Here is an 18,705-nt window from a genome sequence, read left to right on the forward strand (position 1 = left end):
GAAAACGCAAATGGGGGAGGGGTGCCTGGGTGGCTCAGTCGGTTAAGTGTCCGACTTCAGCTCAGATCACAATCTCACAGTTCATGGGTTTGAGCCCCGTGTAGGGCTTTGTGCTGACAGCTCCAAGCCTGGAGCCTGTTTGAGATTCTGTGTCCCTTTCTCTCCCTGTCCCTCCCCTGCTCTTGCTTTGTCTCTCTCAAAAATAAACATTAAAAAAAAAAGCAAATGGAGATTCTGCCACTCCCTTGTTGGAGACTTTTCAGTGGCTTCTCACTGCACTGAGAGGAGCTCCCGGGCCCTCAGCACGGCCCTCGGAGCTGGCCCCACCCGGCCGGCCTCAACATCTGCAAATTCCCTTCCCGTCTCCCACCCTCATCACTCAGGGGTCACGGGCTTCCTTTCAGGCCCCGAACACCAGAGACCCCTGTGCCCCAGTGCAGCACCGAAGTCTCTGCTGTTTCCCCTTCCATCAGCAGTTTCCAGGGCCGAGGCCCAAGAGGCCCAGAGATTGGAAAGCATTGCAAACCTTTCCAACGTGTCCCCTATCTTCACTATCTTCCTCCCCTCCTACTCTTGATGACTGCTCAGGTTCTTGAACTCCCAACTGAGTTTCACACCCTCCTGAGTCTCTGCGATGTTCCTTTGGGAATCTGATGAGGGCAGGGAGTTTTCTTGCTTCAGGTTGCTTTGCTCTAATTCCATTTGGAAAAGCATATTCAGGGAATCTGCCAATAACAAGTGCTGAGATATATAGGAAGTGTGGCGGGGGGGGACAGTTACCCTTGCAAGGGGGTGTATGGAAGAATCCAAGAAGGGATTAGAATACCAATGACTTGCTTTTATCCCACTTGGAGGATAATATGTTAAAATAGGACTGGGTGGGGGGCACCTGGGTGGCTCAGTCGGATAAGGGTCCAACTTTAAAGTTCATGTGCCAGACCCATGTAGGGCTCTGTGCTGACAGCTTGGAGCCTGGAGCCTGCTTCGAATTCTGTGTCTCCCTCTCTCTCTGCCCTTCCCCCACTCATGCTCTGTCTCTGTCTCTCTCTCTGTCTCAAAAAACAAATAAACATTAAAAAAATTTTTTAAATGATAGGACTGCGTTGGAATTCACATGCACAAACACCCACGCTTTCTAAACTCAGCATTTATTTTTAATTGTCCCTTTTCTTTACCTGAAAGCCCAGAATTCAACGGAGTCTGGCGAGTAGTATATGTTTCTTCTGGCCCAGGTGTTTCCCCGGCTGTTCCCCAGCCACACGTCATAACCCGCGTCGGCCAGGATGAAGCCCAGGCTGTTGTTGGGCAGGTTGGAAATCCAGTTGGTGGCTGACGTGAGCAAACCATGCTGCAAAAACACCACAGGTCTCCGGCCTGAGGGAGAAAAGCATATCCAAGCTTTACAATCTCATCCCTTATTCTCAGATAAACACGAAGACAGAACTAGGCTTTCATAGGACTAGAATGGAATATGTTTGCTTGATTGACTGTATGAATATATTATCTTGATTATGGTGATGAAGTTTCTCAAGTGACCGACCATATCAAATTGTGCATTTTAAATATGTGCAGTTTATTGTATGCCAATCGTATCTCCAAAAGCTATTGAAAAACTTATATTCTAAGGAAATTCAGCATGATGTTAATTTAAGCAGATCGTGAGTGGTAGAGTGATAGGGGATCTTGCTGAATTTTATTCTTTTTTGTGCTTTACAATTTTCTTGCAATGAGAAGATAAATAGTTGACAGTGATAGCAGGAAAAAATGACCTTTGTCTGCTTAGGAAAGGAGCCTCAAATCATCTCACACTTTTTGGCTAACTCTTCTTAATCTCCCAGGACTCAGCGTAGTTATTATTTCTAGAACAAGTTTTCCTTGACTTCCACTAGCTGAGTTAGGCACCTTTGCCAGAATGTCTAGTTTAACATTCTCTGTACACTTCTAGCACTTATCACATATTATTTTCACCATCTGTCCATGTATCTATCTTGTCGACTGAATGGTGATCTCTTGGAAGACCGGAGATAAGGCTTCATCACTGTTGCATTTCCAGAACAAGCAAGACTCATTAAGTCCTTAGGAAGAAATGAAAGGAAGAAGGAGGGGAGGAAAGAATGAAAGGAAGAAAAGAGTGAGGGAAAGCGGAAGGGAGGAAAAGGAAGGGAGGGAGGGTTATACCTTTATTCTCTGAATTTTTCTTTCCATAAGGAATTCGGTAGATACCCAGGATGTAACCGTCTTCAGTTATAACCTCATACTCTTCACTTGGGTATCCCCAGTAGGAGATCATCTGACTCTGACGAGGAAAAACAAAGCTTTAAGTTTTAGTTAACTTTCTAAATGCATCTAGTAAGTAGATACAGTTAGTTACTCTTGATGGGACATGTGAAGGCTTCAGTTTGCAGTGATTCTAAGTCATGGTTGGTGCTCTTGGCTCTATAGGTTCCCTACCCCCACCAGTGACTTACAATATTCATAGTCACTTCCGGGCTTGTAGGATGTAATTTTCCAAAGAAACCATGTGTGGTTCCAAGCGCAGATATCAAACTTGCTACTGTTAATAGCAACCACATCTTGGTCTTGTCTGAAACAGAAGAATGACCCATGCATGGTTAAACTATTACATTTTCATAATACTCATATTTGGTGCTAATTTTACTTTCATGCCAATTAGAGAAAGGAAGGCTTGGGTTTGATTATATTCTGTTGGGCAATAAACTGGTACACATGGATACTGGCATAGGCATTGTAATGCTTAACTTGATTCCTTTTAAGAACATTTCCCACTTGGTTTTCAAGTCATGTTGAGTAAACCTGGACTGATAAAATATCTAATTATCTGACATAATATGAGACAACATATTTTTTTGTCAACTTATTTTGAGAGCCCAAAGTCGTGGGGGGGGGCAGGTATTGTGTAGACGTTTGATTCTTCTATATTCATCCACAATTTAACACGCATTATAACTCATCTTGACGTTTTTGATATCATTTATAATAGGCACTCCATAAATATTTATTGATTTGAGGTAATTTTGTGGATTTACTGCCAGCACCTACTCAGAGTGCTGCCCTAACTAGAGAAATATATGTATATAATTTTGGGAAAGTATTTGCTCTTTTGATTTTTTTTTTGCTGAGATATTACCTAATTGAAATTACGTTGGTAGGTCTTACAAATTAACAATGTGTTGGAGGGAACGACATCTTTGTTTGCAAGTATTTAACAACAAAAAGGAAACCTCCTCATATTTTACAGGTATGATCTAACAACCTACTCCACAGATAAGTTACGGGTAATTTCAAGTAGATCAAATTAGTGTTATTGTTTACATGATCAGTCTTTCACAAAATTGCTCTAACAAATTTGGAAAGCTTTTATATGCTAGTTTAAGAGTCAAAAAACATATATTAACTTCTATAACTGTAACTTTTATGACAAAGGATTAACTTCCTTAATATCTAGCTAGCTTTTATAAATCAGTAAGAGAAAAACCAACAAAGCAATAAATGTTGGTTTAGTACATGAAAGGGCTTTCCTAGAGAGAATAGTGGCCTAAACTCTACAACTTAAAAACATTGCAAATATTTTCAGTTACATTTATAATTAATGAAATGTAAATTAAAACTACACTGTTCTAACACTTACCAAACAAATTTGATAATTCATAACAATTGCAAAGTTGGGTGAAACGAGACTTAGACGCTGGTTGTGGGAGTATAAGCTTTTGCTAGGTCTTTCAAGAGGAAGCTGGCAATATTTCTGAAAATTTCACCCTTCTGTTCTACAACCTCAGTTGTAATCACAAATGTGTCTAAAACCATATGTACAAGGATGTTCACTATAGCATTGTTTATAATGGGAAGGATTGGGAATGAACTAAATGCCTATCGGTAGAGAACATAATAATCTTACAAATTATTGTGCAAACAGATGTCATGCACATTGCTCAAGAAAAAAAGTGAGATGCAAATCAAAACCACAATGAAATATCATCTCACACATGTTAGCATGTCTATTACCAAAATGACAAGTAATAACAAGTGCTGGTGAGGCACTGTGGGTGGGAACATAAGTTGGTGCAATTACATGGAAAACAGTCTGGAGTTTCCTCCAAAAATTACAAATAGAACTACCATTTCTGAATATTTATCCAAAGAAAACAAAAACTTTAACTCAAAATTATATTGGCACTCCCCCACCCAAGTTAATTGCAGCATTATTTACAATAGGCAAGACATGAAAGCAACCTAAGTGTCCACTGATGGCTGAATGGATAAAGAAAATGTGGGACACAGACACACACACTGGATATTACACAGCCTTTAAAAAGAAGGAAATCATACCATTTAGGGCAACATGGGTGGACCTTAAGGCCATTATGCTAAGTGAAATAAGTCCGACAGAGAAAGACAAATACTGTATGATCTCATGTATATGTGAAATCTAAACAAACAAACAAACCACCTGAACAAAAGCAGAACAATTGAGCTCATGGATGCAGAGAGCAGATTGGTGGTTATTACAGGTGGCGGGGAGGGGGGAATGGAGGGGGAGTGAAAGAGATGAAGAGGATTAATGAGTACAAACTCGCAGCTATAAAAGCAATAAGTTCTGGGAATATAATGTACAACATGGAGATTATAGTTAATAGTAATATTATATTGTATTTTTTAAAGTTGCTAAGAGAGTAGACCTTAAAAACTTCCATCACACAAAAAGATAATTCTCCTACTATGTATGCTGGTGGATGTTAATGGGACTTATTGTTGTGATCACTTTGCAATATACACAAATATTGAATCATTAATGTACACTTGAAACTGATATTTAAATTGAAAAGTAAAAAGAAGAAATACTATAAAATTCTCTCCCCCAAAGACAAAAGTGAGGCATATACATATGTATTTATATGAAGTTATCTCGGATGGATTCTAAAAACAAGGCACAGAATACAGTTCATTTAGTACTTATAATATAGTCTACGTAATGCCATTTATAAAATTTAAAGTGTGTCATTGGAAACATAAAAGTAGAGCACAACGTTGTTAGGCTTCTTGCAGTTATGAAGCAATCGAGGCCAATGACAAGACAGACTTGCTGTAAAATGAATCAATGTTTTTATTCTGAGTCTTCTCGAAAGACTGGGTTGCCCAACTTAAAATGTACCAGCCTTGCTTGTTAACACGTGGTCCTTGGGGCCCTGGTCAACATTTCCTCTTGGACAATAAGGAATTTCCCACAGACTCAAACTTATTAAAATTGAATTGGTGCTCTTTATGATTTTTACATTTGATTGAAATTACCATTTATAAACTTTTCCCAAATGGCCACTTTGACAGCCGTCTACTTTTCTGACCTTGTGATGGCGATTATCACTTATTTCTCAGCATAGAGAAAATACTTGACATTAGACCTAGAACATCTAAACTTCTTTCTGTGTTGTAATCACCAACTACAAGTTAGAATCTTCAGATCTAATCTATCAAGCTGATGTAAAAATCTCAAGGGAGAAGTGATATTTGTCCTCAAATATTTGAAAAGATGCCATATGGAGGGCAGTTTTAAATCAATTCATTTTTAGTGTGCCAGCTATAAATTATGCAGTCAATACTTATTAAGGAACCACTGTGTGCGGGGTGCCTGGGTGGCTCAGCTGGTTGGGTGTCTGACTCTTGATTTCACCTCAAGTCATAATCCCAGGGTTGTGGGATTGAGCCCTGCCTCGGGCTCTGCACTAAGTGTGGAGCCTGTTTAGGATTTTCTCTCCCTCTCTCTCTCTCTCTCTCTCTCTCTCTCTCTCAAATAAAAGAAAGAAAGAAAAAAAGAAAGTACTGCATCCTAGGAGCAATATTTGGAGGCCACACTTACAGGGTTTTAATTCTGTATAGTGAAGAGCTTTCTATGACTTGGATCCCTGGACTCAAGTGGGATTCTTTGGAAAGTGGTGTTTTATCAGTTGCTGATATTTCCACATAGGCAGTGTGACCCTTGTCGTAATTCATGTAGAACACTTACAGTAAAGCCAGACAGGAACTCTCAAGACCTAAATCTGACCCTCTGGTCTAAGAGTTTGACCACTTATTTAGCATAGGGTTAGATATAATAGTGCCTCTTAAAAATGGGTTTTTAACTGTGCCTTTACAATGATATTTTAGAAAGGGATAAGCTCATACATAAAGAGCAACCAGCAGTGTTTTGACATTCAAACCAGAAGGTTTGGTCAAGTATTTCAAGAAACCATAATTTTATACCATCTGTTACCTCTGTAAGTAATTTACCATTGTACAGTGAGGACCCTAAACCTACGATTTATGTTATAGGGCAACCCAACCACACCATCATATGCATGGCCTCAAAGATGCTCAGGAGTAGACGAAGTGTGCTCATCAGGAAGTTCTAGGAGAATAACGGTAATTAAATTTGCAGAGGGCTCGCTCTGTGCTGGACAGTGTGTCTAACATATTGCAGGTGGAAGTCAGTTGCTTTCGCTGAGATGGTTTTCTCTTCTAGGAAATAGAACTGGCAAAGTGCATGTCCCAAAGTTATTACCAAAATTCATTAAGGTAATGAAAATTAAGTTCTTCATAACATGTTAGGCATATAGTTAACACTGAATAAATAGAGTCACTATTAGTATCATCCCATTCGATTCTGATGATAACCCTATGGAGTAGATAGCATTTTAGTCCCCATTTTGTGGATGAGCAAGTCAAGGCTAATCAAGGGCTTTCCCAACAGGTATGTTGAAAGCAACTGACCCCAATGTTGAAACTGGGTAGTCTGTCTCCAAAGATTATGTTCTGTACTCTAATACTTCTGTGGGATGATCTTAGGCCCATGTCTATAAGGAGCTCCTTGGGACATTCACAGAAGGATTTATATAATTTGGTCCAAACTTATTTGGAGGAGTCTATAATTTAAATTTTTTATGTCCTTTATTTATTTTTGAGAGACAGAGAGAGACAGTGTGAGCAGGGGAGGGTCAGAGAGAGAGGGAGACACAGAATCTGAAGACAGACTCCAGGCTCTGAGCTGTCAGCGCAGAGCCCGATGTGGGGCTCGAACCCATGAACCATGTGATCATGACCTGAAAGCAAAAACTGGATGCTTAATTGACTGAGCCACCCTGGCACCCCTGGAGGAGTCTATAATTTAAAGAAATATATTAGTAGCCTCTAAAGTTTAGCAGCGGTATTTATAAAGGTTGAGTCAACAGAACTTGGATGAAATTAAATTATCCAATACAGCATATTAATACAGCTAGTTCATATAATACTAGAGGACTAATTTTTGCTTCTCAAAAGGAAGAATAAGAGAGACTACACATTAGGTGCTTGCTCTAAAAATCATGAATTAATAAACAAATCATCTAGTAATTAATAATTTCACATATAAATAAAAAATCAAAGAAAAAAGAAATAAGATCTTAAAAGAATGAGCCCTAACTTAAATAGACACATTAATATAGATGAATATGCAATAAATATCAAAGCTTTTAACAAATGCCAGAGTTGTGTTATAGGAAAAATGAGTTAGATAATTCAAATACGAATTTTGCCCAGTAGAAGTTATACTTACCGTCTCTTCAGAAACACGACTGTATTTCTCTTGATGTTTAGTAATCTGGTTAATGTTGCATTTACTTCTTATATACAAAACTTTCAATAATGGCCAGAATTACTTAGTTACTGATTAAATTTCCATAATCTTTACTATCTGGACATCATCTGATTATCAAAGGACAAACCTAAAAATCAAATACTGCATTCATTTTCACACAATATTTTGAGTTCCCACCTTTAACTTCCAACGGCCACAAATATTGGTCAAAGGAGTTATGACTAGAAGTGATTTATGAAACATTAAAAATGATTCTTGATAGCTTAAACATATAGAAAGTGCTGGACCCAAGGTATAAGGCAAATAATTATGTAGTGTGGCTCCGATAATAGGGTCTTGGATGATGAAATACCTCCTCTTGTTCTTTAAAAATACAGTGCCTAAACTATTCTGACTGGATATTTACAAAACCTGCTGCAAATGAGTGTCATAAGCAGGGATTGCTGTTTTAATATGGTCTTTGCCTAGTGTCTCTAGCTCTGCAGATAATGACATAGCTCGTATAGAAAACCCAGCCGCTGCCCTTTCAAAACATATGGGTGGTGTCATTTTCTTTATATAAAACCATTAGTTGGAATTTGAACAGTGTAATTGCATTAATACATGACTTGCAGAATTAAAAAAATTAACATTTAAAAATACAATTGATCCTTTGCAAATACCATGAGCGCCTGTAGCCCATAGGGTGTGAAAAAGAGAATCCTATTTTGACGTCTTAAAGTAGTTTGAGTGATTTTAGGAATTACTCCTTTTTTTTAGTAGTACTTAAGTTGCTGGTAGAAAAAGTGAAGAAATAATTATTGCTGACAAGAACGCAATGGCAAGCTATCAAATGGCAACTTTTTGCCACATGCCACAACACAACTAACTGGATTTGCTTGGTTTGAATAAATCAGGAAAAAGTTAGGGTAGATCAAATACCATGCGCATTTGCATATTTTTATGCTTCTAATAACTCAACTTCTCTCAACTCTGGTTCATTGTCATTGAGAGTAGGAGATTTTTAAGAAATTATTTTATGTTTATTTTTGAGAGAGAGAGAGAGAGAGAGAGAGAGAGAGAAAGAATGCAAATGGGGTAGGGGCAAAGAGAGGGAGACACAGAATCTGAAGCAGGCTCCAGGCTCCAAGCTGTCAGCACAGAGCCTGATGAGAGGCTTGAACCCACGAACTGTGAGATCATGACCTGAGCCAAAGTTGGACGCTCAACTGACTGAGCCACCCAGGCCCCCCTAGGAGATTTTTGAAAGGAGAAGGTAGTGGCACGTTCTCATATGGATCAACACAAAAGGGGAGGCCTTGGTAGCTCTCCTAATGTGAGCTGAATTTGCTTCACCAGCAGGTGGGATTTCAACAAGAGAATGCATGATGTGTTCCCTTGATCTTTTACTGTAACCGAAAAGGATTTGAGGCTGGAGTCTGGGCATATATACATACTAGTAGTCTTTTAAAGAGATCTATGATCTCTTTAATGCAGCCCGATTGCCAAGCACACTCTTGTTTCTTTATCAGTACTTTAAATTCTGATTAGTTAGGGGTGATTGTGGTTGTCAGATCCACTAGTAAAGGGGAGTTAGTTTTCAGTGTGCAGCAGGCGCTAAGGTCCATGAGAAAACATGATGCTTTTTGTATGTCAATAGTCCCCCTAACCTCCCTCACCCTCCTCACTGTTTTCCCTTGCAACTGTCTGTATAACACAGGTCTTCATTCAGCCTTTGTTTCCCTGAGGAACAACAGCCTGACACTGTTTATCATCTCTCTCTATTGGGCTTGGTACTTTTGTATGCATTACTACAGTCCCTATGGTTAGCCATATTATAGGACTTTTTGATTCATAGGCTCTTTGTTAGATCTCTTCCCCTGGACACAACACACCACCCACACACACCACACATATAAAGTCCTTAACTGTAAGCTGTTCAATCACTGTTCTGTCCTCAGTGCCTGCCCATTGCTTGGAACCAAGTACATGATCTATAAGTATTTGATGAAAAAAATGATCAAAGACAGAACATGAATTGCCAAATCATATATACACACTTATGCACAAGCATAACATATACACTTTGTAATAGTAAACTACCTGAGGGATCTAAAAAAATCTGATTAATTTAATGCACTTTCTAATGTAGAAGAGGATATTTAAATATACGTTGGAAATATATATACATTAAAATATTTCTATCTCTAATTTTTTGGTGATGGTAAGAAATTTTAGTAACTGTAATAGAAAACCATTTATAAGCTGCTGAAAAAAAAGACATAATTTAAGAGTTGTTCAAATCACTCCATGGAAATTACCTTGACCTCACAATGTTTGCAATAGTCATTATCAGACACCTTTGATACAAGTAATGTTTGAGTCTTTAATGAGGACAAATGAAAACACGAATCTAGGGTGGAAGTTATCTTTGAATAAGACTGTAATGTTGAGAGAAGAGGTCAAGGGAAGGAAGAATTTTTGTACCTTTAACCACATGTTGGGTGCGCATGAGTGGCTCAGTCAGTTAAGCATCTGACTCTTGATTTCAGCTCAGGTCATGATCTCAGTGATGAGTGTGAGCCCTTCATTGGGCTCTGTGCTTGGAGCCTGGCATCTGCTTCGTATTCTCTGTCTCCCTCTCTCTCTGCCCCTCCCCTGCTTTTACTCTGTCTTTCTCTGTCTTTCACTCTTTCTTTCTCTCAAAATAAGTAAACATTAAAAAAGAAAAAGAAGGAACCAGCCTCCTGAAGAGTCCATGAAAAAGCCTCTAGGCAGAGGTAAGGACAAGTTCAAAGACCATGAAGTGCAAAATGACTTGTCACTGGGAGGGACACCCCGTGGCAGGGATCTGATGAACAAAGGTGAGAGAGAAGACCCATCCATTTGGTTCCTTTAGTCCATGATAAAGAACTCTGATTTTATTTTCTGAGTTAAGGGGTTTTAAGCAGGGGGAAGCCTTCACTTGTTATATGTTTTTGACAATCAACTTAGGAGCTGTGTAAAAAAAAAGAGGCCAGAATGAGAACAGGAACACCAGTTGGGAGCTTTGACAATGCTCCAGTTGAGAGATGATAGAGTCCTTGATCAGAGGGGTAACAGAGAAGATACATTCTGGATGTTAGTGTTGCAGAATTTGCTAACACATCAGATTCAGCAGGAATCAGGGTAAAGGTAAAAGAGAAAACGTGGGTGATCAAAGGTTCTTGCACCAACTGTGACAGTTACAAAGACAAGAGTATAAGGAATGGACAGATGAGGGCTGAAGGTAGGAGGCCAAGACATCCATTTTTTATATAGTTGACCTGTAGATGATAATTAAAATTAGACAGTTTTTCACATGAGCCTGGAGTTCCAGCAGCACCTGTATTGGAGACATAAATGTGGGTGTGATTAATACACAGTTGACATCTACAAACGGGATCCCCTAGACAAGTGGCTTTCCATTTTGGTTACACCCTGGAATCATCCAGGAAAGTTTTGTTATATAATTTTTTAGAGAGATGGAGACAGAGCAGAAGCAGGGGAGAGAGGCAGAAGTTGAGAGAGAGAGAGAGAGAGAGAGAGAGAGAGAGAGAGAGAGAGAGAGAGAATCTTAAGCAGGCTCCACACTCACCGTGGAGCCCAACATGGGAATTGATCTCATGACTGTGAGATCATGATCTGAACCCAAATCAAGGGTCAGTCGCTTAACCAACTGAGCCAGCCAGGTGCCCTGGGAAACTTATAAATATAGATGGTCAGACTGCAGCCCCTATCAATTGAATCAGAAGCTCTAGGATAGTAGTAGCTAGTCCTTGGTATTAAATTTTTTTAAAAAAAGCTTCACGTTAATTTGGATGCTTTTGTGAGAGCTGAAAAGCACCAGCCTAAAGAGAGATTGCTGATAGACAAGAGAAAATGGTCCCAGATTGAGCTGTGAGACACCACAATACTGCGAGACCAAAGGTCCTTCGTGAGGGGGAACCTACAAAGAATAGTTGGTAGGCTTGAAAACAGACAAATTTAGGCCCCTGGAGGAGATTGTCATGAGAAAATGTGGCTAACTGGTTTCAGTGTTAATAAGGGATTAAGTATGATGAAAAGATATATAGTGTTCTTAAATTTATTTTGATCGAACCAGAATACACATACCGCAAAATATACACATCTTAGGTGCACATTTGATTACTCTGTGTATGTGTACATAATGGACTAACCACCATCCAGGTCAAGATATGGAATGTTTCCAAAATTCCAGAAGGGTTTCCTTGCAGGTTTACACCTCCTTCCCCCTCAGGAAGTAAGTGATTTTCTGACTTATCCAGTGGTGGGGTCAATTTGGCCATTCTTAAACTCCTTCTCAGTGAAATTCCATAGTGTGTCTCTTCTTTGCGTCTTGGCTCTTTTGTCCAACATTATTTCTGTGAGCTTAATTTGTTTTGCCTCATACAAGTAGTGTGTTCTTTTTCTAATTCTATAGTTTTCAATTGTATGAACTTACCACAGCCCATTCACTCTCCTGTTGATAGATATTTGGGTTTCTGGTTTATCAGTACTTAAGAATAAGTTGTATTTGTCTTTTGATGGACATATGTTTCCATTTTTATGGAGTCCATTTTTAGGGATAGAATTACTGTGCCATTAGGATATATGCACATATAACTTAATTAGATCTTGATACAAAATTTTCCAAAGAGTTATGCCAAGTTACACCTCCTCCAGCAATAAATGAGAGTTCCAGTTTTTCTATATGCTCACCAACACTTACTACAGTCATTCTTCTTCTTTTTAAACATTCTGATAGGTATGAGATATTTCATTTTGGTTTTCATTTTCCTTTCCCTTATTAATAACAAACAGTTGGTAGACTTACTGGGTGTTTCAAGCTTCTTGTGAAATTCCTGAGTCAATCTTTTTGGTCGATTTAATTGAATTCTCTCTTTTTATTATTGATTAGTAGGAATTCTCTCTATATTTTCGGTATCGGTGAGATGCAATGTGAATATTTTCTAATAACTTCTCAAGGCTTTGCTTTTACAGTTTCTGAATGGTATCATTTGGTGAAAAGAGCATTCATTTAAATTATTTTTTACATTTATTCATTTCTAAGAGACAGAGAGAGACAGAGTGTGAACAGGGGAGGAGCAGAGAGAAAGAGACACAGAATCTGAAGCATCTCCAGGCTGTGAGCTAGCGGTCTGCACAGAGCCTGAGGTGGGGCTCAAACCCACGAACCATGAGATCATGACCTGAGCCAAAGCCGGACGCTCGACCGACTGAGCCACCCAGGCGCCCCAAGAGCATTCATTTTAATGAAACTGAATGTCTCAATTCTTTTATCGTGCTTTTTGAGTTACGGGTAAGAAATCTTTACCTACATCAAGATCATGAAATTATGTTTTCTTCTAAAAACTTTGTGGTTTTATCTTTTACAGTTAGGTTTGTGATCCGCATCCATTTAAGTTTTCTATTTGGAGAGAGGAGGGGCTGATGTTAATTGTTTTTCTGTACAGGTGTCTCGTCCATCTTCCCACTGAACTCAGTGTCATCTGTATCATTAACCAGGTGTGGGCCTGTCTCAGGATTCTATTCAAGGCCATTGACTACTCACGTTCTAAAAAGGGGCCATAATCCTTCCTCATATTCTGAGCTACTTTTCTTCTAGGTATTGTGACAAGATGAGAGAGGTGAGGGAAGTATGTGGCTCATGATTCCTTCACACTCCCGCTGACTATTGGTTGGATCCAAATGTCCTAGAGCTTCCATTTTACTGCGATGTTTAAATGGAATGCAGTAGAATAAGAAATGATTAGCTCTGGAAACATCTGTTCTCTCACAGTTATTTCAAATTCTCTCAACCCCTGGAGTGTGATTCTCGGCCTCCTCCCACATTTGCTGCCAACTATTCTTAATCCTTATCTTTCCAGCTCCAAAGGTTTTCAACATCGTAACTGAAGTCTCACACACATACTGTAGCTCAGTTTCGAATCCAGAAGTAAGTCCGAGGCAACTGGTCTGCTTTGAGCTAGTTGACATGTATGAAACCAGTTGGGCCAGACCCCAGGGGAGTGGTAGGGTGGACAAGGCTATGCATGCTGCATGGCCCTTTCCTTGTTCAAACTTGAAAAACCTAATGAAAGTTCTGGACCCTCTCTCCAGCAATGAGTTACATACATGCACACAAAATGTCACCTATAATTCTTGAGGGGTCGTGCAGATTCCCTGAAGTTCATATATTAAGAATACCTCTGGTCCAGCTGAATCACATCTCTTGGGAGTCAAAACTATTGATGATATTATTTGTCCTATCTCCCTTTCTATTTTTTCTAATTTAACAGTAAATGGGAATATTTTCATAGATGCATACATTCAAAATATTGGAATTGTGTTTTATAAAGTCACCTACTGTGTCTTTAAATTTAGTCCCCAAGTCCTACTATTTTTTGTCTTTGAGACATCCTTTTTGTTGTTGTTCACTTGTTTTCATTCCTGATTCCATCATCCTAGTCTAGGCTTTATTACATCTAACTTAAGATTTCTACTGTCAATTGTCTCCTAGACTCTAATCTTCCATTGTTCAATGCATCACCAAACTGTTACCCAATTTGAATTCTAAATTGCAAGCTCCATAGTATCACCTTTTGGCTTGAAAACTTGCAATGGCTCTCAGTGTCCCAAGAATAGAGTTCAAACAGAAAAGAATGTATCTCACCAATTGAATAGGCATTTTTAGAGAACTCTTCTCTTCCAAGGAGTGGAGTGTTCCTAAAATTCCCAGCCCCACTCGATTTCTTTCTTTTATGATTTTCTTATTGTACTTTGGTGACAGTAAAATTCATTTTGGCCCGTACGTCTCTGCTGTTTATATTGCTTCTTAATGAATCCAGAGCATGCGCTATTAACCTAAGAAGATGAAGTTCATTAGAACACATATTTATATCACTATAGAACATGGTGAAGGGCTTTTCACTCAGCAGGTGGTTAGTATTTTAGATATTAACGGAATAGCTTATTCCCTGCATCATTTCACAAATACATGAGGCAATACTTGGTGCTTACGAAATGAGTTTATTTGACTGTTCTCAGAAAATTCGAAAGCTTCTTTATCACTTGGGAGTGATAACATTGTCTTTACAACTCCTCTTAAAAACCTAGAAGCCTCCACTTAGAGATCACATTTCTCTGAATGGTTAACACTGACATTGTAAGAGACAGATGTTCATAACCTGGGGCCCATTAAGTATGGGGATATTTATGTCTGTGCATTTCTAAGGTGAGTGTCTCCATGACTCCTATTAAATTCTCAAATTTGTCCACCAGTAGAAAGGTTAAGAATCATTGCCACTAGGTCATATCTAACAATCCTGCATATAACAATTTCAAAGGACTCACTAAATGCACGCTGAATGAGGCTGAATGGCAATGAAAAGCAGAAGAAAAAGTATTTATAATGACAGAAGAATTCCCTATAGGTAAGAAAGATGATGCAAAAGGTTATTTTATGTGTATTATGAATTCAATGTTAGCACTGAAAAAATGGTATGGCTAATAAGTATATTAATGATTATTTCTGTGACTTGCATAGAACTAAAATATAACAGTAAAACTTAAGAACTACTGTAAAAGAATATGAAAAATAAACAACAGCATTAAGGAAAAACAATCCCGTTGTCAAGTTAAAAAAAAATACAGAGCTTTCAAACTAGTAAGGTTTTCTTTATTGTGTCAAAGATTTTGTGAATTTTGTAGTTAATGTCTGAAGTGTCCCATGTCCCCAGATCAACTCCACCTGATTGTAGGAGGTAAATACAGAATGATTGGATACAGTAAGTTGCTACATTTTTAGGGTCAGATGTGGGACTTCTTCCCAAACACAGCACACCTGTCAGTCATATGGTACTGTGTAGGTATAGGCTAAATGAACAGAAAGAAAGAATTTTCACACATAATGGCACTTAGAAGCAACATTGGGTCTTTGTCAAACTATGCTTTATTAGAAGAGACTGTGTGTTTTATTTATGTTATTTATATTATTAGTGAAAATAAGTTGGTATTAAAATGTATAACGTCTAGAAAAAAGGCTACTTGTGTATCAGCCAATGTAAAGTTCCACACCAGAGTAGACCCCCCTATTCCTGGCAAGCTCTGGTCCCTTCCACACAGACCGAGATTAGGGGAGAGACAATATTTTTACTTCTAATCTTTAAAGCAACGATAAACCAGATTAGCCCAAATCAACCCGGACCTGCTTTGTTGGCTCTCTCAGAGAAACAGAGAGAGGTGTGTTTTGGAATTTCTAGATAAAGACCAGTCTGGGTTGGTAGCTAATTTCTTATTGTGGCCAATTGTTCTTGAATTGATCTCTTAGGTCTAGAGATAAGGGTGTTGATCTACTCTTAGATTCAACAAGTTCCTGCCCTGCCCCTGCAGAGGTTTGTCCCTGCCCCTCCTCACCTGCCTCCACCACGAGGGTAAGACAAGTTGAGGAGACTCCTTAACACAATGGGGGCAAGTGGGGACAGCAGAGGAAGAAAAATGAGGAGGCATTGGCCGAGAGAGGTATTGGGATAGAATTATGGAGTCCTACTTTGGAATGTATGATACTTGGATATTTTGAGTAAAGATTTACAGACAAAATCCACTGCCTCAATCAGTGTCTGAATAAATGACAAAAGTGTAAGAACAAGGTTGTCTTTGGCATGTCACACCACGCTCAGAGTAGGTGGAACAGATTTAGTGAAATTAGGTGATTAACTAGTTGTTACTTAACCTTCTAATTTTTGTATAAGTCTAATTACATGAAACAGAAGTTGGTGTTTTGATTTTTTACTTTGCTTTTCTGTTTGGAGTGTCATTGTAACTACTGTATTGTAAATGATGGAAAATAATTGCATATGTTAAAAAATATGAAACTTTATAAAGTAAAAAAAATAAAATAAAATAAAATTTCAAAAAAAAAATAGTAAGGGGCACCTGGGTGGCTCAGTCAGTTAAACATCTGACTTCAGCTCAAGTCATGATCTCACAATTTGTGAGTTCAAGCCCCATGTTGGGCTCTGTGCTGACAGCTGAGAGCCTGGAGCCTGCTTCTGATTCTGTGTCTCCCTCTCTCTGCTCCTCCCTGCTCGTTCTCTCTCTCTCTCTCAAAAATAAATAACATTAAAAAATATTGAAAAATATTAAGATATCATTAGCTTCAGAAAACACTGTATATTATCTATGCTTTTACTTGTATTCGATGTACAATCTCTAGAGCCAACCTGTGAGACAGCCACTAGTTATCCCTTCCAATTTACAGGCGAGAAAGCCAGCCTATGGAGGTTCATTTGGCTAAAAGTGTGTAGTTAGTGACTGGAGGAGTGAGGAGCCAGGGTTCAGGTTAGAGACAGTTCATCTTCTGGGGGACCCTGGAGGTGTTCTCCAGAGCACTCATCAAAAGTTACTGTATTGATTTACTGGGACCGCCATTATAAAGTACCACAGACTGGGAGGCTCACATGATAGAAATTTGCAGATAATTGTCATCATTATAAATCCCAAAGAACCTATCCAAAAATGATGTTACAAATAATATGTGGGTTTAATAAGGTCATGGACGCAAAGATATCAACTGTATTTCTCTATGTTAGCAAGATATAAATGAAAATAATTTTAATAATACATTTACAATAATACTAGAAAACAAGAAATACTTAACTATAAGTTTAAATAAATAGGTGCAAGAGCTGTATGCTAAAAACTATAAAAAAGAATGAAATTAAAAAATACCTAAGTCAAAGAAGAAATTAAATCATATTCAAGAAGAAATATTTTGTAATTATTTTAAAATTAATCTATAGATTCAACAGTCTCAGTCAAAACCACTGGAGGGTATAGCTAACTTTAAAATTTATATAGAAAAACAAATGAACTAGGAAAGCCAACCAATTTTGAAATAGAACAAGTTCAAGACACACATGACTTGATTTCAAAATATATTTTAAGGCTAGAGTAATCAAGACAGTGTAGAGGGGCCCCTGGGTGGCTCAGTTGGTTAAGCGTCCGCCTCCAGCTCAGGTCATGATCTCAGTTCGTGGCTTCAAGCCCCGCATCAGGCTCTGTGCTGACAGCTAGCCCAGAGCCTGAAGCCTGTTTCAGATTCTGTGTCTCCTTCTCTCTCTCTGGCCCTCCCCTGCTCGTGCTGTCTCTCTGTGTCTCTCAAAAATAAATAAAAAATGGGAAAAAAAACCATGTGGAGTTGATATAATGATAAACAAATTGATCAATAGAATGGGAAGAAGAGTCCAGAAATAATTCCACACGTTTATGAAGAATTGGTTTGCAAGGTTGCAAAAACATTTCAGAGAAAAAAGGTAGTTGTTTAAATGTATATTGCCAAAATACATTTATTCATATATAAAAATTTTGATTGAGAAGTCAAATGATACACAAATATTAGCTCAAAATAGATCATAGATTTACATGTAGAACCTAAATTTTAAAAATGACCTACTGCTAAACTATATAGTTTTGGGTTGGGCAAAGACTTTTTATATACAAACAACAAAATACTGATCCATAAAAGAAGAAATTGATAAATTGATTTGATCAAAATTTAAAACCGCCTTTTAAAAGACACTTAAGACGAAAAGACAAGTCATAGTTTGGGGAAAATGTTAGCAAATCATGTTTGATAAAGGACTTGGATCTAGGATCTACAGAGCACACTTAAAATGCAATAAAAGGAAAACAAACAATCCAATTTTTAAAAGTAGGCAAAAGATCTGAATAGATAGTTTAACAAAGAAGATATTATAAGGCAAATATGCACACGAACAGAAGTTCAAAATCACTTGCCATTAGGAAAATGTAAATTGAAACCACAGTGAGACACTACTACCTATGTATTACAACAGTTAAAATTAAAAAGACCTAACAATACCGAATTTTGGCATCAATGTAGAAGACCTGCTCCTACCATAGACTGTTTATGGAAATGTAAGCCATTTTGGAGACCAGTTTTACAGTTTCTTAAATAGTTCAATATGCCCCTCCTATATCATCTGACCATTCTGTTCCTAGGTATATGCTCAAGATAAATAAAAGCTCATTTCCACACAAAAACATGTATACAAATGTTT

At 38.2% G+C, this 18,705-nt stretch overlaps 1 protein-coding gene across 2 annotated transcripts in view; it reads right to left on the reverse strand.

Annotated features, from left to right (window-relative positions):
• Positions 1 to 18,705, reverse strand: part of LOC115272036 (gastric triacylglycerol lipase) — a 79,803-nt gene that overhangs the window by 18,832 nt on the left and 42,266 nt on the right. For both annotated transcript variants that reach the window (XM_029915045.1, XM_029915055.1), the window contains exons 2-4: positions 2,469 to 2,584; positions 2,179 to 2,296; positions 1,176 to 1,374 (exon numbers count right to left, since the gene is read on the reverse strand). In XM_029915045.1, coding sequence (XP_029770905.1) covers positions 1,176 to 1,374; positions 2,179 to 2,296; positions 2,469 to 2,584 — 433 coding nt within the window. The remainder of the gene's footprint in view (positions 1 to 1,175; positions 1,375 to 2,178; positions 2,297 to 2,468; positions 2,585 to 18,705) is intronic.

Source organism: Suricata suricatta, chromosome 2, assembly GCF_006229205.1.
Source record: "Suricata suricatta isolate VVHF042 chromosome 2, meerkat_22Aug2017_6uvM2_HiC, whole genome shotgun sequence".
In the NCBI taxonomy this organism is placed as follows: domain Eukaryota; kingdom Metazoa; phylum Chordata; class Mammalia; order Carnivora; family Herpestidae; genus Suricata; species Suricata suricatta.